We start from the raw sequence: 25277 nt of genomic DNA on the forward strand, positions 1-25277 counted from the left end.
ACTATGATTGATTCTTGCTTATATGTAATAGGGTCATGAGCTGTCTCCATACAGAGCTGGTCAGAAAAATCTATATTTTGGGGGGAATTTCACAAGAGAAATTCCCTTCTGGCATTATTAGATATAAATCCTCCCATTTCCTCCCAGAGTATTTTTCATTTTAAGCATTGTGTGTATTTTGTCTAAAAAGTTGATTCAAATTGTTTCCATCTTAAGAATTTCTTGTCCAGAAAAGCAAAGCTTCAGCAAAACTTACAGTTCCTCTTCCCTCCCCCATATATACTGCTTAATCCAATTAAGTGACATTTTTTGAAGGGAAAAGGTTTTTTTAATATTAAAAATTCAGCTTTACATTCTGGGCCCCAGATTCCAGAATGGGATTCTGCATGGGCCTAAAGATCTTTGAGACAGAATAATAGAGATCTCGGTAACTGTAGAGTTCATCAGTAAAATTAACATATTTTAAAGCCAAAGCATTGGTGTCTGTTTCTCCACAACCTTGTGGAAATCCCCTTCACAACTCAGATCTCCCAAGCCCTTTTCCTCAAGCCAGACAGGTGACTGATCAGAGGATTTCCTTCCTTTATCTAAGACATTCTTATTGTTCAAGATTCGACATATTTAATATTTTAGCACACTGAAGACCACTGAAAGGACAGCATGAAGCATGTAACTGATTCCTATCAGAAAATCAAGAAAAAAACCAATATAACCAGAAAAATGTGCTGAGTACTCTCACCAAAAAAACTCAACACACAAACCCCACAATCCAAAAAACTGTCCCCAGAAAAACTACCAGCAAACTTGTGAAATAGCCTCTTTAAGCTCCTTATTTTTACATTTCCCAGAGAAATGGGTATGAACAAAAGTTCATTTGTAGGCAAGAAGCTTAGGAAAAGAATGGGGCAAACTTCATTCAAACTACCCATCCTCTATTTAGAAGAAATAAAATTCTAAAGTCAGGCCTAAACACAACGGCTATCATGTACCCACAGCAATGTGTAAGAAGCTGAAGAACTGATAGCGCACCATTGTACATAAATCTCTTAGAGGCAGGAACACTTTAGAGTACCCTCACTCAACTGGTTGAAGAGGAGATACATCTGACCTTCACTGGCTAAATGAAAGACACAGCCATGTAAAGTGCTTTTTTGCAGAAGGAAAAGTGTAAAACATGCAGCAGCTAGAGAACAACAAGCCTTCATCCATAAAATAATTTTCTTTACTGTTTCTTGCTGCATTGTTATCAAATCAGTGACAGAGGTGCATCCAAGCAACAGCATTTGGTCCCAGACATCATTGTTCACATCCAGGATTTTCATTCAGGCTTGTTGCAGATGGTAAACACATTGTACAGGCTCACATAAGGCACACAATTAAATGGCAACAGAAAATACATTGCTAGTGTCCACCAAAGAAAAGGAAAGAAACAAGACAGAGGTATAGCAGGTTTTTGTCCCCTTCCTTCCCGTTCTTTTATTTTAGTTTTTCACAAAGCACTATGACATAATCTGAAAAATGTATAGTGCAACACACAACACGTCAATTTGTTAACAGATAAATGAGCTGCAGTCTTTTTTTTGTTGGGAGAGGAGGAACAGTTAAAATAAGGAATTTTCCAGTCACAGTTCCACATGAAATATGACTGATACACCACCAATCTAAAATACTCTGTTCCTCTTGCACCCTGATGAACCATAACCTTACCTTCCACGGGATAGCTTTGGGATGGTTAACTAGCAAACTGAGAAATAATTAAAACCAGGACTAATTTTTGGGTACTGAATAACCCAACTGAATAGAATACATTATAGTTATCAAAATAATGAACTGAATAGAATACATTATCTAGATTCTCAACAGCTCATTAAATGGGTATATTGCCTTTGCTGACACAGCCTAAGCAGTTAGAGGTGAAAATGTGGAATAACAGCTTCAACACTGCAGACATCTCTGCAGCAAATGACTACCCCAAAAAGATTGATTGTTGCCCCCCAACCTCTTTGACTTTTGTACAGATTACTAAGTGAATTTGAACAGAGTCCATCTGAATCTTCTTCTTCCTACAGCAGTCCAGCATCAGAGTATGCTGCTGCAAAGATCTACAAAATAGTCAGGACAGGAGATTTTTAGTGTAAGAAAGAATCCAGCTCAAGGTGTTTATTTGTTCTTTCCAGACATACCATAGCCTCATCCACATTATGAATATCATCCTTTAATTTCATGAACTTGCGTTTTTTCAAAGTTAGAATATACTATTACCTGTATTATACAGACAAATACATGAGCACCATTGAATGCAAGCCAAATATTTCTTAGCAATTATACAAATTAGATACAAACTAAACAATTAGATCCCAATTTTCCCTTCCTTTACATCTTCACAGACATCCATGACTATTTATAGTAGACATTATAATTCTGTCATACGAAGTATTAATTTAGGTATCTGTAATGCCCATACAAGATACAAAGAAGGTAAGCCAGCCTCTTGAATTCACGTATAAGTAATACTGAAATACACATAGCATTTCCTGACCGTTTTAACCTTCTATTTAATGCAAGAATACCCAGTCTCTTACTACTGTAAAAATCCATTAAACTTTCTCATTACTCATATCAAAATAACAGAAAATCCTCTAAAAGTATAAATGACACACCATGCAACAGCACCTCATGTGTGGTAATAGATAAGAATTTTAGAACAGATGTGCATCACAGGCATTCTCTATTTTAAGGGTAAATTTAGGGAAGCAAAAGAGTCCAAATGGCATTTAGCAAGTAAATATTGTAGTTAGAAAGTCAGTGAACCGAGACCACTGCTTTAAATTTATGGACCTGATTTATAATCTTACCTTCCCAAAACCTATCTGTCTGGTTTATCTACTCATTGCATTCAGCCTTAAAACTAGACTGCAAGCTGTCAAAGGTAGTGAGAATCTGGTTTTTTTATCCTTACTATTAGTCCGTAGGGTGTCTGGAAGAACAGGGCTTGACTTTAGATTGGGTTTCCAAGGTACTGCTGCTAGTATAATAAACAATAATAGCCACCATAAAAGCTAGGGAAAAAAAACAACACCCTAGTTGCTACTGAAGTGTTAGCTGATGTCAAAACACCACTTGTTGGTTTTACTAGTATGACAATGGGTAGGCATGTAGCCATAACAGAAACTTGGCTGAGTATATATTTATTTTGAAATGTAACACTTTTAGTGAATGGTACAAGCACCTACTCTGGTTATAAAAGCACTGTCATAACTTTCAATGAAGGGAATTAATTTTCTAGTACAAAATAGTCAGGTTTTCTTCCCTTCTCTAGTCAGAAGCACAGAAGCATAAAGAAATGGGAAACAATGGTGTTGCCTTCCTATCCATTACCCTACAGACCCCAAAGGGAACCAAAAAGGGTTGTTACACTGACAGACAAGCTAATTTGATGAATGGCCATCTAAACTAGTCTGGTCCTGATGGAAGAGAAGGACATATTGCTGAATGCACTGTTCCCATAATTCATAAATATAGGGTTTCACTTCTTTCTACAGCTGTGACTTTCAGTGCCTAATACAATCTCTGTTATTACATTTCCATGTTTTCTTCTGCTGTGCCTTGATTCGTATCTCATCTCTACATTTTAGTTGGGGTTTCTGCCAGCCTAAACCATACTGAAAAGTTGGAACTAAGCACCAAGTATTTTTTAGCTTTGTGTGGCAAACTCTACTGTGGCCAGAGCACCTTCATCATGATGAGATGGGCATATTCTTTGGAAACAAACAAAAGACAAATATTCAGCCAGGCGGACACAATCCTATCATGCCCTGAAAATGAAAATTACTGTAATTTTGGGAGCCCTAATTCTCTGAGTTTCTGCATTATTAGCTTGCAACATTAACAAATATGCTAATTTCAATTTCCAGGAGATAATTTTCCAAACAGATATGCCTTTATTATAGTACTATCTCCCCTGCAGTGATGCACCTGCAATGAATTGCCACATGGAGGAGGGGACAAGAGGAGGAACAGTTGAAAAACAGGCACAGAATGGTGGGTACAAAGTGGAAGCCTACTTGCACCTTTTGTCTGTATTCTTTAAAAGTACAAAACCAGAGGAGAAGTACAGTCTGTCAGACTTGCCAAAAAAAGAACCCAACTAATTTCATACATATATGTGTGTGTGTGTATATCTATCTCAGACTTGGCAGAGAGAAAGAATGTGTTTGTACATGCACAGGCAAGCATCCATCAAATACACCTTCTGCGCTAGAATATACCCTCTTGTTACAATAAGAAGCACACTTTTTGAGATCAGTTCCTTTTCTTTGTAGAAGTGTAAATCAGTACTCAGAAATCTATTAGAATTCAACCCACTGAATGCAACCTGTAGACTCAGGTTACAACATTTCAAGACTGAATTTACTGTAGACAATAGGGCTACAACCCACAGTACTTTTGCTGTGTTTGGTGAAGATCTGGTGAAAGAGCACAACAGCAATACAATCTGAATGTTCTCTCTACCGCAGCACTTAAATGTGATACTTAATGCTAAATATCTTAGCATTTTCAAACTAGAGAGATTTAATGTAGCAAGGATCGAAGGAACTATATATTCAAACCAGATGTTCTCAAGTACTTCCCACTGGTAACTTCCTTCCCAGAAAGGGGACTTTTAAATTGTAGCTCTCCAGTTTTGTACTGCAGATGACTTTTGTTACGCAGCTGCTCACTTTGCAGTGTGTGGCCTTTGGAGGCACTGTATAAAGCACCCTGGAACAAGCCTCCTGGAATTGCTCAGAGAAAAAACTCAGACAACAAATGGAGCAAACCTCTTCAGCAGGGCCAAGATTTCACCCTGATAGACAAGCACATTCTTAGTCACTTTAACTTTTACAATTTGTGCAAGTATTAGCTTAATATGAACAAAGTACTTGGTCTAAAATATTGCAACTTCCATAATCAAGAATATTTTTAGACACTATCTCTACTGGAGTTATTCTATTAACAATAAAATCATATAAGAGTTTGTGCAGGGAAACAATTCAAAACTGAAAGATGACCGAGTTCTGCAGGAGGCATGTTTTATTCAGACCCACAGCTATAGCAAACAATTGAAAAATATATTTGATGAATAATCTCTTTCCTCAGGCATTCTGGTATCTCATAAATAGTGGTATTAAACAGCTACAAGGATCTTGATTAACGGAACCAACTGTTCCATTTTTTTCTAATGCCTCCAATGAATATGGTAACCTAGATGAACTGCAAAAATAGATCAAGAGACAGATAGAAAGAGAAAAAATGATATGGGTAAAAATTTCCACCTATACAAAAGTCCAATGCTAGGTCTACGTATCATAAAGTCCAACTTATATATTTCAAATGAGGAATTAACTGGCAACAGTGTAATATACAAATCTTATCAAGGTGTCACCTTGTGACCTATATAAGTTTATTGCACGAACAGTTAGCAAAAAGAAGTGCAGTCCTAAGTGCTGGCTGCTCAGCATACTGCGTTTCATACTGCATCTACTTTGGATGTTGTCCCTGTAACTCCTAAAACAATTTTTTGTTAGCTTTGAGAAATGAAAACCTTGTAGTCCTGCAGAATGTTGCTAGTGTCAAGAAAACAGATGTGTGACTAGTGATAATGTCTTTGCGGGCTTTTGTAACACAAAAGAAATGTTTTAGTGACAGAGCAGAGACAACAATTTCACCAAAGGAGATACTTCTGAGAAGGTATTGGACACATGAAAATCTAGTTTCATGTGGAAGTATCAACCTCAAATACAGCCTTGCTAGCACAACTGTGTACCACACCTTCTACATATATATGGTATTTACTCATTAGATGAAGCAAGATGTTAAGAAGACTTCATGAAGGCTCTTCCCTAAGCAATGTTCCATTTCAGAATGAAAAGTAAGTATACTTAGACTTGATAAGCATTTCTTCAAAAAATTGACCATTTGCATTAAATTACTTACATAAATGAAGTTAAAGAATCTGTATTTGTTGGTGCTACAGCATTAACAAAGCAAAGTTATGTTCTAAAATATTTGTGTGCGTATGTGTACATACACAGACGCTATCTTCATCTATAAAAATATATAAATATATGAACACAGGCACACTTGGGGAAAAAAAAAAATAATCTATAACATATATACTCCACCTGTAAGCTAAAGCAAGGCAAGGAACCACCAGAATTTACTTTGTATATAAAACCTAAAGACTAGCTATTAACAACCAATATTTTCTGACACCATATGTGTGACTTCATATTAATTATCTAAGAGTTAAAATTTCCTCCAACACATAGGCCCTATATTATGAGGGAGAGAAATAATCAGTTCATCTTGAGCGTGAGAAGTAAATGCTATCTTTGGAAAACTCCTGCTACTGAGCAACGGAAAGAGCATAAGCCAAAAAGGATTTCACTATTTAAGCTAGGAAGAAAATATTACTACAGGTGTAGCAAAAGCCACATTAGAGTTACACCAGTCAACCCATTGCTGTTTAACCTTCAGCTGCTTTTCAGATGACAGTCGATCACATAATCCATATACTGAATACAGTTTTTTGAAGATGTTGCAAATGCGAAAAAAGTGGAATACCTCCAAAAAGTGCAATCAGGTCATTCTCAAAAGCAATAAGTGAACACAGGAATACTGTCTGCCAGATCTCATTTATCCTCTGAGGAACAGTTCTACTTCTCTTATATTCTTTTCTTTTTTCCTTTTTTTTTTTTTCTTTTTGGTAAAAATTACTTAGGAATCATTACAACATGAAATGAAAAACAAGCAGTTCTGCAGGGTGGAGAACAAGACTCCTGAATATTTCATTAAAAGACAGGATCTTAAAAATACCATGAAAGATCATAAAGGCTGTCAATACCTTTTCCCTGTCTGCAGCTGTTGTAATAGCCTCAACAAAATACAGGAACTAAAAGAAAACACCAGGAAATCCAGGAGTGCAAAGGAAAGGTTGGAGAAAGAGACAGAAGGGAGCACTAGCAAGTCTGAGGGAAAACAGCCTGTACGAAGGAATATACTGTCAAGAAGAAATCAAAGAAGGGCTTATAGGCAAGACATAAGAGCTACACAGCTGAGATGATTTGATCACTTGTTTTTCAAGATGTTAAGGAAGTTCACATTCTAAAAATTACCTTTGGATAAATAAAGCATTCCTAGTGCACTCACAACTATCTGTATCCTTTGTCCTTCAGCTCAAAAAAACATCTGAGCATAGTGGATGAGCTTCCAAGCTATTTCATTTCTGAAACAAGCACTACTAATAACTAACATGACAAACAATCTAGATTATGACAAAGGCAAGGCAGCAGGTTGTTGAAAAGGGCAGGTTCAAAATATTCTCATACATCCGCACCAGGCAGCAAGAGCTGAGAGATGTTAATATCAAGTACAATTTTCTGTTTAGAAGGCATTTGTAGAGAGGCATTTGTAGAGAGGCATTTTAGAAGGCATTTGAGATTTGTAGAAATTCAATATATAGTCATCACCATCAAAAGTTACATGCATATCAGTTCCGGTGACCCACAATTTCAAAAAAAGTCTCTCTGATTATTCTGTTTCTTCTAGGCAGGATAGAAAAGGCATCATCTCTTCCATCGTAAGATGGAGTGATGCAACAACTTTCTTCATTCATTTTCAATTACTTAGAAACTGGAAATACTCAGTAAACTTCAGACCACAATCTGAAGTCTGGATCTATATCTATAGCACAACACATTTCTTCAAGCATACCTTTCAGTTTAAATGAGATTTGTACGTTTTAAGAACAAGAAAAATACCAAATTACACAGTGAAGGAAAGCAGCTACTAAGTCACACAGGTGACCTTTTGTGGAACCAACTCAATTCCATCAACAGAACACATTCATGAGCAATTAATATGATTTTCAAACCAGAAATTTCAGAAGGGATTATTGTTTTGTTCTCTGGTGCTCTAGCACTTGCAGAAAACTATAGTCTTTCTTCAACTGAGTCCCCCTTTTGGCAGGTGCTTTACTGACTATTTTTTTCTCTAGAGCTGAACGGAACAAAAAGCCTCTGTGAGGAAGGCGGGCAGGGTTCACTTCTTTCATTTGCCAGCAGTTAGGAGATGAACGTGAGGACAAGGAGGTGGCGAACAGGAAGTGGATCAGCTTCTTGGTGTTGTAAGAGTACTTCCCTTTCCTAGAAAATAGCTGTCTTTCCATTGTTTTTCTAATAAATGATGTCTGAGCCTATCTAACAAAGAGCCCAAGATGTCCATACTGTGGATGAAAAGTGGAAAAGGACCAGGCAGCAATCACAATGAAAGCAATTGGTAGGGAAAATTTTTGGATGAGAGAAGAAAGTAGTGGGTGGAAAGAGTGAAACACATTTGAGGTAAGTGGAAGAACCTGACCATTTACTTTCAGAAGGATAGAAGGAGTTACAGTTATGCACTTACTAAGAAAACAAATTTATGTAAACCTTAAACAAGTTAGATGATCTTATTTCTGAGATCGGATATCTTTTTTGTGATTACTGATAGGTAACATTATAAAGATGCTCCATCCTCATTCTATGCTTCAGACAATCCTGAAAGGGTGACAAAAGGAAAAGGAAGCAAGATTCAGGGTTGAGGAGTATAAAGCTAAATAATTGGAAGACGTGAAATTAAGTTTTCAACATACGCTAGAATCACAAGATTTCCTGCAAGAAACTAATTAAAACAACAATTAAAAAGCTGAAGGAAAATATAATGTATCCAAGATTTTTAGACCAGCTATTTTGACACTTCTTTTTCAGGGTCTAGTGCTGAATTTAACTGTTAGTGTCATCTATAATATTAGACTACCAGAAGACTGAAATGTATGCTATATCTTCTCTTTATCAGTAGCTGGCAAAAATTTGAAAATTTTAATATCAGTCTTCATGTCAGCAGCCACCTCTTCTAAACAGAACCATTGCTACTTATTGTCTACAATTTTCTACTCAGAAATCAAGTTACATTTTGCAAGGTGGAACATTAAAATAATTCTTATATCCTTTTAAGTGACTTTTACAGGGAAATGAAAGAAGGGAGTTCCACTTAAAAACTGATGTTGTGGTATAACTTCAAAGATATTATAACAAATACTCTGTCAACCCTTATTTTGTAATTACAGGGAACTCAATTTGTCATAGTGGATTAAAAGCTCTTATCTAAGAATAGAAGAAACCACTTGATCACCTATCAACAGACATCAAATTCCACTCTGTTACCCATGTGCAGAAATCAATAACACCTTTTGCTGTAGCATATTTTCTGCAAAGGCCCCAGACTTGGGTCAAATGCAGCAGGAGAGGGAACTTACTTCCCTGGGTAGACTAACTCCAACTGTTAATTAACCTCTAGGAGAAGTACCTGCCTTTAGCTTCCACCTATTTGTTTCTCTTATTTCTTCCTTTATTTCATTTATCACTTCTGCCCCTATAAAAGTTAGAACCATACCTTAATAGGCAGTATTCTCTACACATAAAAAAAATTTAGGCTTTTTAAGCAAACCACTTCTCCATCTTCTTTCTGATAAACTACATTAACTGAGCCCTGATGGTGCCTTTATAAGGACTTCACCTCCAACCTCCAATATTGACTCTTCTCTGTTCCCTTTCCAAATTCTCAACTTTTCCTTAAAGACATTCAAACTTAAAAACATGGACACAAAAGTTGTACATAGTATTGTAGCATCAGTCTCATCAATTTTGTACTGATAGTCAAAATGACCTCTTCACGTCCTTTTGTACATTAAATTGAAACATAAATCATCTTAGCCACACTGTCTTAAAATGCTTTTTCACCAGGATTAGTAGGTAACTTTCAAAGTCAGCGTTTTCCAGGATATTACTCCCCATTACATAGATTTGCCCAGAATTTGGCTTAATTAAAACACACTTTATTTAGAATAGATTCAGCTTTTCAAGTGATCTAACTCACTCTTTAGGACTGGTCTGACTCATTACCATTCTACCAATCCCTTGCAGCAGCCACTTTTTATTTTTTCATAAGCAAGGTTATATTTACTTCAGTATCACTGATGAAAAAAATCAAAAGGCAGAGTTGACACCTAGTGAAAATTCACTGAAAGCTCTTCAGTTTGATGTTTCGCTATTGATGACTGCTTTTTGTCAGCTACAATTTCTTAATTAAATTAGCTTTTAGGCGTGCTTTATAAGTACTGTATATTGTTGATCTCTTAAATCCTAATAGGAGCAATGTAACATTTTGCCCAATATCATTCAAAATGGCTAACACTAGCTGCTTCAGAGAAAGGTTTAAGCAACCATAAAAATTAATTTTGCATCAACCTGCTTCCACTCCAACACTGTCAGTGGTTAATTTATCCAAGAAGTTCAAAGACACATAAGCTTTAATAGCACTTCTGTTACTATAGCTATTCATATTATATATATACTAATAACCGCTCTTTGGCTTTTTTAAACATATTACCACCATTGTAGTCTCCATAACGTTTTATGGCAATGAATGTCAAATGTTATGTATCACTGTGTGAAAAATATAATTTTATGCATTTTGAATTTTCTACAGTTTAGTTTAACTGTATCTCAGGTTCCAACTGTATTTTTCTGCCAGAAGAGATTAGATCCAAAGTTGGTATCTCCCAAACATTTATAAGACATAGCATGCTACAAAATTAATTCATTTGGCTCCTCAGCAAGATATCTGAATATCTTAATTCTGCAGTATTAGTCCTTTAACGATCCAACGAGCCCACTCTCTAGCCTATTGCCTGTTTTCACATATGCTCAGAATATTTTGTTATTTATCCATGGTTAGCTAGTCACCCCTTAGACTTGCTCTTAGCTCTCCTGATTATTTTTGTACATATACTGCCTGCTGTAGTTTATGATAATTTTATTGGACTCCATAGAGTTGGTTTCTCCATTTTCTCAAGGCTATTTGGCTCCAATGATCTTGTCATGCAGTCATTGCAAGTTCAGTCTAACCTTTTTTCTGCATGCTCTGTGTACATCTACAAAACAATAACCATCAATCGTGTGCCCCAGCTGTGTAGAAATTAATTATGCACATCTGTATTATAATATATGCATGTATTATGCCTGCACACATAGGCATTCCTGACAAAAAGAAAATGTTAACTGTTCTCACCAAAAGGTGAGTTTTATTCCAAGTTTTTTTTTTTTGAATAAAACTAAAAATTATTCCTTCCGCAAAGGAAACTTAAACCACTAGAAATTACAGAGTGTGCTTCATATCTTTAAACTTACCAATATTAAAATTTTTACAATTAATTTAATTAATGAACTGCTACTTACCTCTAATATTTGCATTTAGAAAGGGTCAAAAATAATTCTGAGTTTATTTTACATTATTGTGGTGCATTGACCCTGGCCAGCAAGTAAGCACCACACAGCTGCTCGCTCATGCTCCCCCTCCTCCAGCAGGATGGGGGAGAGCATAGGAAGACAGAAAACAAGAAAACTTGTAGGTCAAGCTAAAGACAGTTTAAGAAGTGAAGGAAAAAGAAAGAAAAAAAAAGAAAAACAAAACAAAAAAAAAGCAATGCAAAGGCAATCACTCACCACCTCCTACAAGTAGACTGATGCTCAGCTAGTCTGGTAGCAATGGCTACCTCCCCCAAAAAAACCTCCCCTCAGTTTCTATTGCAGAACATGACACTATATGGCACTGAATAACTCTCTGGTCAATTTGGCTCAGCCGTCCAGGTCATGTCCCCTCCCAGCTTCTTGCTCACCGTCAGCCTACTCACCACAGGGAGGGGGGCAGAATGGGAAAAAGAGAAAGCCGACGCTGCAAGTACTGCTCAGCAATAGCCAAAACACTGGCGTGTTATCAACACTGGTTTAATCACAAATCCAAAACACAGCAACATAAGGGCTGCTATGAAGAAAATTAACTCCATTCCAGCCAGACCCAGTACAATGACACTATAAACACAACTAGAAATTATCAAAACTCCAACTTCAGTGAGATACTGTCATATTTTGCTGAAGTGATGTCTCTTGCTGGTTTTGGCATTGGTCATCAGCCTAAATCATGTACCGATTTTTTGCAGTTTCATTTAAGAAGGGACACGCACACCACTCCACTACATCTCCTGGTCTGGGAGACAAGAGACAACATTTTGATTTCTACACAATCCTGACGCCTCAAGGGCTCAGTACCAGTAAAGGATAGCCAATACCCCTGCTTGTGCTCAGATCCATGCTTTGTCAAAGCAGCTCTCTAATCTAAATTCTTTTACAAATCAAATAGCAGCATCCTGTGATCTTCTCAATAACCCAGCTGTTTGCTCTAGGGGGGCTGAAAATTCATTTGACTACTTTGAGAACAGAAAGTTTGACTACCTTTGAATCTGCTTTCAAAGACAAAATTATACAGGTCAAGCTATTGCCCATAGAGTATTCTGGTTAGCTTTGACAATGATGGATACCTTTCATGACCATTTCCCAGATCCCTTATGCCTACACTTCACAACTATCCTTAATGATGAATGACAGTCATCCGCAATGAATGACAATTTTCCAGTACTCTCATCCCCAAAGAAATGGCATTATCATCACATTTTCTTGCCATAATTTATCAGACTGAAAAATACAGAGTCTCTGATTACTAGATTCTTTATTAATGTAATAACTTGAACAAATACTAAGTTATGTCTTTTGAAATGTGGATGGCAAAAGTTATCAAGTTGTTAGGTACAGTACACTCTGTTTTCATTACTTTAGGAACTGTAAATCTTACTTTTTAATGAAAATGCAATGTGGAGAAGACAGACTGTTTTGATTTGAAACTGGTTCGGATATCCTAGCTGAACCTTGAAGAAATACACAATTGATTGTTATAAAATAAAGGGATATTCAAAGATGTATTTTAAATGGAAGTCTTGTTCTCAACGTTCACAAGAGTGGATATTTTATTTTCTTAGTGAGAGTTTTTTGCTATATAGTTACATCTTCACTGATTCAACAGGGACTGAAATAGTCCAGCAAAAAGACCCTCTGGAAAAAGTCATCCAGTCAAGTTTGCACTTTGTGACAAAAGGTCTCATCTTAGGCCACAATTCTCGGCACTGGTTACTCACTGGCAGATCCAATTGAATTTATCTTAACAAATAACACAAGCTTGGTTCAAAATTCTTATTTCCATTACTGTAACAATGAAGGTTCTCAGTCACAGACCAGGGCCTCTCTGTGCCTGTGTTCTAAAGAAGCAAAACAAAAAGGACTGCATATAGAACAAAATGTTTGACATCAGATCGAAGAAGACTATAATCTAGATATAAATCATCAAATAGAAAGAAACATGGTATGTATAGAAGCATCAAAATCCCAGGAACAATGAGAAACTATTGATGAGCCTGGTGGGCACTGTCATTAGAGAACTTGAGTCTTGCATTTTGCAAAGTATCATGAGTGACTTCTAAGAAGAGTTTTTAAGGAGAACAAGCTTCCTAAGTTTTCAGAAATGTTAACAAGGACTTCCTCCCAGGCTTGCAGGGCAGGAAAATAGAAAGCATGAAGGAACTTGTTTTAAAACAAACAAGCATGTAAGGAACCCTGAAATAACATGTCACTTGAGAGGACAAATAATCTTCTACTGGAGGGGGGCAACAGCTTTTTTATTTATTTATTTGTACATGGATGGAGATGAATACACCTTTCTAATAGCTTACAGATTTTATATCTCAGCAATATTTATCCATTGTCAGTATGAGTCAAAGAGGGTAATTAGTTGCCAGGGATTGTTAGGAAGCAGTACGTTAATGCTGATGCAGTGAGAGAATGCTTGTGTGCATGTGTACACATAGTAGAAGGGTGAGAAGACAACTGTGAAGTGATACAGAGGTGAATCACAGTAGACATATAAAAACCTACTACCCAAGGCAGATCATATCACACACACAGAAAAAAAATTACCAGATGGTAGCAGGTAGTATTGTCCATTTGCTTGTGCATTCCTCAGCTCTGTGAAATTTGTGCATGTTTAGTTTTGCGTTTGTGATCTTTATAAATCTGGCTGCTTCAGAAGGTACCTAATTTTCTACTTACAGGCTGATTCCACACCATTTGTATGGTCCAAGTGTGCTGCCCGTGGAACACAGGGCATCTTCTCTGAGTCCTGCAGTAGCTTCAGAAATACCTTTCGCGAAATAGGAAAAAAATAAGTTAGAATTCATTTTCTAAAAACTACTCTTTTTATATATATATATATTTTTTTTTTTTTTTTTCCCCCAAACCATGCAGATTGCCAGCTAGTAGTAGTAGCAGCTGTAGCCACCCTGCTGGAATGGCTACAAAATTAGTCAAGCTCTCCAGTGGAGGAATCCTGGGGATAAGGGGAAAGGAATAAATGCCAATAGATGCAAAAGCACCTATGCAAACTATTGTTTGCCCATGCACACTACTATCTGCAAAGATTTTTCAATAGACTGGCTGCCCTTGATCAATATTTTATGCTCCTAAACTGTGGTATATGTTGGAACTCAGTTACTGCAGTTTTTACCAAGGGCATATTGACAGCTTCAAGTCTCTTCTGATAATCTAGCCAGAAATCTGTGAGCACAACTGGAACTGCTACCAAAGAGTTCTAGTTGTACCAGTACAACTAAATCTAATGTACAAAATCCTACAGAACCAAGAATACACAGAGCTCTGGGAAGTGTCCATAGATTTATGCAAGCATGTGGGCAATAATGTTATTGAAAGACATTTAAAGGACAATGCAATCATCAGGCACAGCCAACATTAACAAAGTTTTGTCTAACTAATACTATATGGAGAGGACTGTGCAACAATGCGTATTTTGTAGCAAAACCATTAGCATGTATACCCCAAACTGGGAGAAGATGATAGGATCCTGTTACCTAAAATCACCGTGGGAAAAAATGAAATTATTTTTTTATAAAAGTAACAATCTAAAAATCTGCACTAGAGTAAAATTATAAGGTTTGAATCTTCCTAAGCAGGGGGACACAAATCAGAAGGGAGTTAAAGGTAACATTTTAAAAAAACAGCAGAATTCACCAACTTTATAATCATGAGATCTATTTAAATGGTATATACACTTTGCCAAATAGATTTGTGTTTGACCTACTACTTCTTGCTTAATCCTGTTTCACAGTTCTGTCCACATAAAGTCCTTTGAATTTCATAGAGATGCATTTCATTTATCAGTCCCTCAGCCTTGCAGAAGCTTGGAACAGCTTTCATACTGACTCAGCTATTAACACTCACCCCCCTTGTTGTAAGCTCAAATGAAAAATAAAATTTACATTTTCTTATCTTAACCTGAACTGCAACTTAAACAGTGATCTAGGAACTTCAGATAAAAAGAAAGAAAAGAAAAATTAACGGAAAGTATAGCTACCATGAACATCTCTAATTGAACATCAAAAGTACAACCAAGTTTTGCTTTCTCCTGATGAAAGCCTTTCTCTTGCTTTCTCGTCTCTGTTTGGGTTGAGCTGCAAGACTTAGATTGTAACCACGGTGCAACTTTCAGAAATCATTAAGAAACCATTTATTTCCTCCCACAAAAGAACCTGATATCAGCTATAACAAAAAAATCCTTGTTTCCAAGGAGCTCATACGATAGACAATAAAACCCAGTCAATTTGAAGTACTTTACAGTTGTGGAAAGATATTTCTTGACTTGCTAAGGTCTGACTGTTACATAAACTGTATTTTCCTTAGTCAATATAATTGCCATTTAACAGTGGTTATTGATCGCATTTGTTACCTGCCAACTTTCAGGGAACACTTTTGGCCATTAACAACTGCAAGGCCAGAAGAAATTAATACCTCCTGACATTTCTATATTAGACCCTGGAGGGAGATCCTGACTGCCCAAAACCACATTCTAATTTGTTGCCTTGGATCTGCTTGCTGATGGTTCCTTCGCACACCAGTTCTGTCAAGCAAACCAAACTAAACTGAACCAACTAAAACCACAAAGGAACTGCTCCTCTCTGGCTAGGATGAAGGCTACACTACAAAATGTTGCCTGCCTATACTAATTTCAGTGTCAAAATTCCTGCTGAGGTTGCAGACAGATATTTTCTTCTTTAATCACGTTATGTCACTTGCAGGGAGGATGTAACTATGCCTTAAAAAAGCAAAAAAAACACCAAACACTTTTCTAATACATACTGTGTCTACCGTAGCTTCACTGACACAGCTATTCTGACACATCTATAAAGGCAAAGGCCACCTGACCTGCATTGCCCAGTCCTCCCCATAGTATCCAGGCAGCTCTGAAACATGCCATTAAGAATGGGAATCATTAGGGACCATATTACACAGAAGAAATGACAATTTATCTAATGTTGAACAGGATATTGTGCACAGAAGTAGCCTAACAATGTTATTAGCAGAGTAAGTACCCTCCAAAACACACAGATCTGGAAAAGCCAGGACTAGACACCATGGCAGACAGACAATGTGTTCTTGCCATACTTAAAAGACTGGATAAATGCAAGAGAAGGTGTCTTCTAGACCTCAGCAGAGCATCCCTTTCCCTACACGCCTTAGCAATTCCTGCTTAATTTCTGCTTTGGCTAGCAAGTCCATATCTCATCAAGGACTTGTCCAGATGGCTGTCTGTAGGGGAACCTGGGGAAACAGACATTTCCTGCATGCCCTCTAAGCTGTACTAGGCAGCTACTCCCTGATTTCTTCCTGATCCCTTCTTTGGGACAGCATCATAAAAACAAGCCTGGTTCACTGATACAGTGGCATGGTATCCTTGACACTTCACTGCAGAGCATGGGGACCCTGTCACATCTTAGTTATAATTCCTAAAACACATCTTCACCTGAAAGGAAAACATGCAGAAAACCAAAGTGGCTGAAAGAAAGTGAAGAGGGGAGGAAAAAAAAAAACAAAAACAAAAAAACCAACCAACACCTATAGACAGTCCTTTATCATCTAAAATCACTGACTGATATTTTAACAACATTTCTGGGACCTGCTATCCCACAAATCCCATGTGTATCCTAGGTATTTTGTAGTGGGGAAAGTGTTAATTGCTTGAATTGCTTACTGTCAGTTAATTTGCAACAAGCACCTGCAAAAAGAGAAGTCAAAATTGTGAGTGGTAACATATTAAGTAATTTAAAAGCCATATAAAAGTCCCTGAAAAGTAAGCAGCACATGGAATTAGGACCACATGGAAGCAGCGTTTAACATTTTCGCAACTGTTTTTGTAGACCTTCTCACTAGGATAGGCAGGCTCCTATGAACATATCAGTGAGCACAGAGCAGTGCTAAATACTCATTGTTCCATATTTGAACCACTAGTAACACTCAACCAAATACCAAAATCTGAAAATCTCCCTTTTAAGCAATATTCATCTTCTACTTGGGAAATGTTTACATACTGCATAATTCAGCATCACTGAATTTTCTTCAGTAAATTTTCTTCATTAATTTTCTGCAGTACCAGGGCAAGTATCCCTGGGAAGTTTCTAAGTTTTAAACCTACATATGTAATCCATATTTTACCTTAAATAACTTCCCTGTGTAGGAGCCAGTTTTCCACTTCCTACATTTTTTATTCACATTGTTTTTATATTTTCTTCCAGGCAGTCCATGCTCAGTATAGCCTCCTGTAGCTACAGGCACGTTTCACTAAGCAGAACACTGCAGAAGCAGTCTTAGAGCCATTCACTGTGGACAACTGTTGACTGAGGAACTTTTGCAAGCAGGTCAATGGTTATCTGCTAAACAGGAACACTTCTGACTGTCAGACTTAGATACACACACCCAGAGGGAGACAGACACTTGGCACAGCTCAAAGCCACAAGAAGAAATGCTGTATGCTTTTGAGGAAAGTGCTTAAAATAGGTCAGGAGTAGCGTGGCTCACTTCCAGCATTTGCCCCTGCAAGCTTGCTCCACGCCAGGCACTGAAGGACCACCTCAGCCACTCTTGGGCATGGACAGAGCAGGTAGTCATGCTGGCTGTTGAGAAGGACTGCCCTACTTGCAAGCAGCAGCCACTACCCTGGCTTGCTTCTTTCAAACCACCAGATTGTCAGTAGGTATAGGAAGTGCTTTTTCCCTCTAGGAGAAAGGTCTGGCCAGATGGCAATACTACAGTGAAATAGATTAATATGATTGTGCCATTATTAGATGTTGTTAGAGCACTCTCAACAAAACTGAACCTCATTAGAAGCTACGTAGTGTTTTAAGGCTAAAATATTTCAGAGGTATATGGCTTTCCCTGGAAAGTTTTGGGGCAAACTCTCTGGTCATTTCAAGGAAGAGAATTTAAAGAAGTACTCAATTAACAGGTATTTAATTTTATAAAGATGTTTCAATGTTTTTTTCTCTCCTTAAAGCAAAGCAAGAAAGCAATAAGCTTTGAAACCTCCAGAGCTGCCAGAAAGTGAAACATCATCCTCCAGACAGCTCTCAGTATACACTTAATTTAATTAACCACCCTTCTATCCTCCTTTTGGTTCTGCTAACACTCTTTGGATTACAAGCATTATAAAGTACACAAATACAAATGGTTGGAAAAGATATCTAAAACCTAAAGTGAAGCAAATATAATATTAGTGAGATTTGAAAGTGTCAGGAACTGATTGTGTTAGAACTTCAAGATTGCTTTGAAGTATGAATGGAAGCCTGGTTTCCCTTGAAGAGTAGGACTTTTAGAGAGTGCGAGTGTCCTTCAGACTGAAAAAGAATAACAGCGAGTGTATGAGAGAACAAAAAGAAAGGATAAAATAAAAATTATAACACATTTCTTCCTTTAAAGTCAGAGTTCTTTGTTTCCAGATTGAATTGTTTGAATAGACTAAATAGCGCTATTATGTGCTATCCATTTAGTTGCCAATGCAAAGAGGCTTTTGATAAGAAAATGGAGAATTGAGGTTGTAACAATGACTAATGATGAGATGCAGAGATGACAGAAATCACCCAAAATTAATGCATTAAGTCTTCAAGCTGAAGAATGATACATCAATATCTAATACCACCTTTAAAGCTTTTTTTTAACCTCCCCTGCACAAAACAACCAAAAGCAAGCTCTTGACTGAGTAACAGATGCAGCACACTGAGGAAGCTTCCTCATATTCCATGACAACTTCACATTTACTTTACAGATGCCAGTTCTGGAAAGTCCCATGATATCCCACACGGATGTAATCAAAAAAGGTTCTCAATATATACATTACCTCAGAATCTACAAAGTTTGGCAGTGAACAGTATTCTTTCTTATAGCATGTTAATCACCCTATATAATTTGAAAGAAAATAACAATTTTTCAATAAGCTTTTTCCATAAGCTTTTGACTTGCCTCATAGAATTGTATAGCAGGAAGGTAATTTACTTTATAGCATTATGTAAAATGTTTATTAAACTTGTATGATTTATTCCCCCCCCACCATAGCAAATGCTTGCCACACTAGCTTTATGTGCTGTGCTCATTTATAAGAGAAAAACTGAAGAGATGCTTTTTTCTTTTTTTTCTTTATAAATAACTCAGTTGTATAGAGCTTAACAAAGGAAACCACGTACTTGCTGGTACATCATTCTTTGAACTGCAGTTTAAAAACAAATGTGCAAAACCAGATCCTTTATGCTTGTGCAGGGTCCTAAAAACCTATGTAGCAAATCAATATATTCCTAAAGATGTCTCCCGGTAGACCACATCAGGATAGAGCAGCTCCACGTGGTGGTGTATTGGTTCAATAAATTTCATTAATAATTGTCATTTTAGGTTTACTTGCATTATTGGGGGCCTATTTATACTTTTTCCACAGATTATATAAACTGAACAATTCTAAACTTGAAAATGCAGAACTGCTGATGCAGTTTCAAATATCTGACCCCATTAATTCCCATATGCATAGCTCACGCAGCAAAAATACAATGCATAAGTGATGTCTGACAGGCCTTAAAGTGTATCATCTTCATAAAACCAGGAAAGATAAGCATCTTCCCTGGGGGATCTTGTGTTCCAGCTGACCACAGAACTACATCATATCATCTCATACATTTCCAGGGAACAGAGGGAAAAGGGATACACCTCTTTTCTATACTAAGTATTTTTTGCTATAAATACTTAAATATATAAAATACTTAAATACTTAAATACATTTTTAAAAAAATCACTCTACAGGAATCTGAATTTCATTATTTTTGTGGGGTTTTTTCCTAACATATATTAAATTTTCTGTTAGAAAATAGTCCAGCGTTGTCTGTCTTTAACACCATAGGTAATCACTGAAGAAATCAGTTTCACAAAGTGATACTGAATTAATTGTGCCATCAAATAAAAATAGATGTGTTTTCTGCATCAAAAAAATACTGACATTAGTCTCCTGTCATCACTTGAAGAAATGGAAAAAATCATATTTTCAAAAGGATCTATAATACAGAACTTGAATAGTGGTGGTTTAGGGAATCTTGATATTTAGAAGGTATAGGCAGGATAAAAACAGTCCAAGGAAAATAACTTCTCACTGATACCGCTATTTACACAGAGCTAAATTCAGAAGTGATGAAGAAGCATAACAGAGTTTCTCTGGTTTGTTTGGTATTTATACACACACACATATATGAGTGTATATATATTAGTGTGTATATATGTTCATGTATACATATATTTAAGTAAGTGTCTCCCTCTCTCTAGGTATACACACAAAATACTCTAGAGATTTCCCCACATGGTTTTGCTAAGTCCTAAGCTTTAGAATTTAGTAAGTCAGAGAGTATTCTCGGCAATTTTTTTTCCATCCCAAGCGCTACCTGAACTGAACCTCCAGCCTTGCAAGTTCAAAGCTCATTCCAAGGCTAGAGATCCAGGATAACAACAGTGGTTCTCATTAAACCAATGACACATTAAATTTTCCTTAAGTAAATGAAGAAACAAACATTTAAGAGTTACACAGTTCCTCAATGTTCTCATTAGATTCTTGAAATAAGAAATGAGTCACAGTAGAGTGGGTGCTGAAATTAACAGTACAGCAAAACTATAAAGTATACATTCTTCCCGGGGTTTTGTTTGTTTGTTTGTTTTGTTTTTTTTTTAAGAAAACATGCTGCTTACAAGAAACTGTTGTGAAACATGAAAGATACAATAAGAGTAGCTGGAAACTAATACAGGATTCTCTAACCAAGAAAATGCCATTACACAGAAAAACTAAAAGTACCTCTTCCAAGCTGGTGTCAGAAATGCCATAGCCAGTCACATGTAGATGATGAAGGCTTTGATCTAAAGCCTGAAAAAGACCTTTTAAAGAAGTCTTATCTGCCCTTTCTGGAATCACATAGGTCAGCTCAGTGCCACTGTTCTCTTTCAAGAAGGCTTCTGGGATGTGGGTCTGTACCAAAGATGTGACCCGAACAATATGCTTAGGATCCTGGATTTCAAACACAGAGGGCTATGAGGAAAGAAAGATAATCATGCACAAAAAATTAAATGTTACCGGAAGTATGGGACTTGATAGTAGAATTCATACAGGAAAATTTCCACTGATGAAACTGCATCAAAACTGGGATGCAGAGACTACTTCCCAGGAATAAAGAACAGTGAGACAAAGCCCTTTTCAGCTAAATATTGAAATTCATCATCTTCAAAGATGTCATTATGTTATTCTAAATAATAATAATAATAGTAGTAGTAGTAATAATAATAATACCACCAACCCAAAACAACCAAGAAAGCTGATAAAAACATGTTTTGCTGGCTCTCTAAATCTATACCACATATTACTTCCTGGCAGGCACATATGGCTCCCTTAGAATATGCACAGCTATTACTTGGCAGGCACTGTTAAGTTCTGTACAGTACATTTTTAGTATACCTTTTTTATGAGCTTTAGACTGTGTCCCTGGCCATATGTTTCTCTCAGATAAGAGGGAGAACCACAGCACCTCAACTGGCCACGCTGCAAGATGGCAATGCAGTCGCTGAGCACCTCCGCCTCATCAAGATGGTGAGTAGTAAAGATCAGTGTGCAACCTGCATCAGAAAGATTGGTACATGTCTACAAAACCTGGTTTCTAGAGAAACGCATCTTGCTTTCACAAGGGTCTTTTGACCTTAAGGGAATATGTTTCAGGTCCCTTCAAAACATAACTGCAAGACACAAACAAAACCTGCATTCAAATTTACAGTCTGTTAGATTCAGGTCTAAACTTGCTTTGTCTTGTATTATACACAGTAAGCAGTATTAAGCCATTACAACTTCAAGCTGTTTCAAGAGTTTAAGAGATTCCTTAAAACCACATAACAGCAGTGTCTGTTTCAATGGATCGTTCACTGTGGGTTATTACAGCTAATTGAGTGCTCACTAGCTGAAGAGGTTGCTTCCCACAATCAGTTTTTAACCTTACAGCACTTAAAAAATTAATGTAGCAGACTGACTGATGAGTCTATTTTCATTAGGAGTATATATGTATCTATATAGAGATATGTGCAAAATGGGAAATGACAAACAGAAAATAATTTTGAGAAGCTAACAAAAAAGAAAAAGGTAAGAATTTCAGGACTGTCATACCTAAACCCAAGTCGGCAACTAAGCACCACACAGCTGCTCACTACCCCTCCCGTCCGCCCTCCCTGTCCCCAGTGGAATGGGGGAGAGAATCAGAAGAAAAAAAAATATAAACCTGTAGGCTGAGATAAAGACAGTTTAATAGGACAGCAAAGGAAAAGAAAATAATAATAATAGTAATGATAAAAGAATATACAAAACAAGTGATGCACCATGCAATTGCTCACCACCTGCTGACCGATGCCCAGCCAGTCCCCAGGCAGTGGTTGCTACCCCCCAGCCAACTCCCCCCCAGTTTATATACTGAGCATGGCATCATATGGTATGGAATAGCCCTTTGGCCAGCTGGGGTCAGCTGTCCTGGCTGTGCCCCCTCCCAGCTTCTCGTGCACCTGGCAGAGCATTGGAAGCTGCAAAGTCCTTGACTAGTGTAAACATTACTTAGCAATGACTAAAACATCAATGTGTTATCAACATTATTCTCGTACTAAATCCAAAACACAGCACTATACCAGCTACTAGGAAGAAAATTAACTCTATCCCAGCCACAACCAGGACAAGGACAGGACTCAGAACTAAGCTCAATCTTCTGTTAGATTGGGTATCTTTCTGTGAGATAACAGATAATTCTTGTAATCTCACTTTGCTGCTTTAAAGTTTCCCAAGTTTGATTAAATGCTACTTCTAAAATTAATGTATTTAGTTACTGAATAGCAATACTAATATTCTGACTATCCTGTTTAAATTTATTGAAACAGAATTCCAGAAAGGAAAATAAGCAGTAAATTATGAGTATAAGGTTTGTACCAGATTTGTACTTCAGAAGAACATCCCAGATGCTACGGCGAGAACATGGATCTAGTCCACTGGTGGGCTCATCTAGAACAACTGTCTTTGAGTTTCCAATAAACGAGATGGCAATTGACAGCCTCCTTTTCATTCCCCCAGAAAGGGCTCCAACAGTTTTGTACTGATGTTGGGATAAATCCACATCTTCCAGAGCTCTGAAATAGGAGTAGAGAAATGGGACCGATTTTGAAAAAGTTTTTCCAGTCACATCACATCCACTCAGAGCAGAATTACTGAAAAATCACTATAAATGGAAAGCAAAAAAAAAACCTACCTCTGACTGATTATACAATTTGGTGACAGAAACGAATAGAAAAAAAATGGTCTCTTTGCCTACAAAGTATAAACATTCATCACTACCTGAAATACAAATTCTGGATAAGTATTGTGCAGGATGAGAACAGATAATTTTGAAATTGAGTCCAATCAAATAAATACCAGTTTTTCCAACAATTTCAGCAAACTCTAGATTATAGCCTCTTAAACCATGGTAAAGATAGTTAGTTTCATAACTCAAACAGTGCTTCAGTTTTTGCAACTACATAAAGAACCTTAAAAAATGCCTGAGTTTTTAGGAAATATGTAATCATTTGAAGTAAATAAGGTAACACTGCTGCGCTTTTTTGCCTTTTTTTTTTTTTTTGTGAAGACATGTTTTTGTAAAGTAAACAGGTTAGCGATCCCTAGGTAGAATAATACTACCTAATCCAACCTAATCTAATTCTTGTGTTAAGGACTGGGAGATACCATACAGACATTGCCTATTCAGCCCTCTGATGATCTTGCATCTGAGCAGCGTGTGGAAACATGCTCAATAAAGGCAGCACTGAAAGACCATCAATTTATTTTTCATCACATTGAACATCCAGTCATTGACCTAAAAGCTTTCAGTTGCTATCAGCTTGGCAAGCAAGACATAAAAGGTTCAAGAGTCCTAAGCTAATCTCCTGAATCATTTGAGTGAATATGAAGTCTGTAAACCATGCCATTTACCCTGAGAGAATTTTTCTTTTTTAAGAAAAGAGGTTCCTATAATTGTTGTATAGATATATATCCAGGAAAATTATTCTTACTGTCTTTAGAAGCCATCTTTTTTGCTTAATAAAAAGCAAATCTTTTTTTATTGCTTTGTTGCTTTTCTAATTTCTCTGAAGTATTTTAAAGCATTCATTGCCTTTAAAAAAAAATTACATTTTTCTTAGTAGCAAGGCCTGCAGAGTCCTGAGTATTCTTATGTGCCATTAGTATGACAGTCTGCTGCTGAAATTATAATTCAGCAGTCTAAGTACAATAAAATACAGGATATTATTTTGCATAAATTTTAACCAAACACTATGTTTGGTTTGTCTTTGTTGTTCTAAAGAGTTGTTTCTCTTGTTTCTAGAGAGAATGCAGTGTCCCACACCAGAGATTTTTCAGATCAAAATTTTAAAGTAGCAGGTTTTTATGATAGCTACTAAAAAGGAAAGCCACTTTGCCACCGAAGTGTCTGCATATGCCTAATTGTACACTTAAGGAGAAGTCCCATCAACTTGGCTTTTATTTCCATTGAAATGTGGAAGTGCCCAGCCCTCCACACAGTCTAGCTTGAATCAGAAGGTAAACAGAAACTATTTACACTGCCACACTATTAGAAAACCATACATTTTATTCCTGAAGTTCAGAAAATACAGTTTGCTATTAGTGAACAAGATCTCACCTTGTAGGGTTTACTAGTAGTTTAATATACATGATGCAAAAATGGGGAAGGTCTAGTTCTATATCAAAGAAGTAGCAGTCTAAAAACACTAGCAAACATTCTCAACCTGACAAGTGGCAAATCCTCTGAGGTCATGTCAGAGCTCTGGCTTGTTTTTCCTATTAGATTGTTCATTTTTAAACCCCTTCACTTATTAAAC

The 25277-nt window shown here is 36.9% G+C and overlaps 1 protein-coding gene across 1 annotated transcript in view; it reads right to left on the reverse strand.

The window, feature by feature from the left end:
- The window catches only part of ABCA13 (ATP binding cassette subfamily A member 13), a 155151-nt gene that overhangs the window by 77337 nt on the left and 52537 nt on the right, over positions 1-25277 (reverse strand). Inside the window, exons 22-25 of the mRNA XM_072851592.1 lie at positions 23338-23534; positions 21838-21995; positions 21184-21414; positions 14073-14163 (exon numbers count right to left, since the gene is read on the reverse strand). Coding sequence (XP_072707693.1) covers positions 14073-14163; positions 21184-21414; positions 21838-21995; positions 23338-23534 — 677 coding nt within the window. The remainder of the gene's footprint in view (positions 1-14072; positions 14164-21183; positions 21415-21837; positions 21996-23337; positions 23535-25277) is intronic.

Source organism: Ciconia boyciana, chromosome 2 (genome assembly GCF_034638445.1).
Source record: "Ciconia boyciana chromosome 2, ASM3463844v1, whole genome shotgun sequence".
Lineage (NCBI taxonomy): Eukaryota > Metazoa > Chordata > Aves > Ciconiiformes > Ciconiidae > Ciconia > Ciconia boyciana.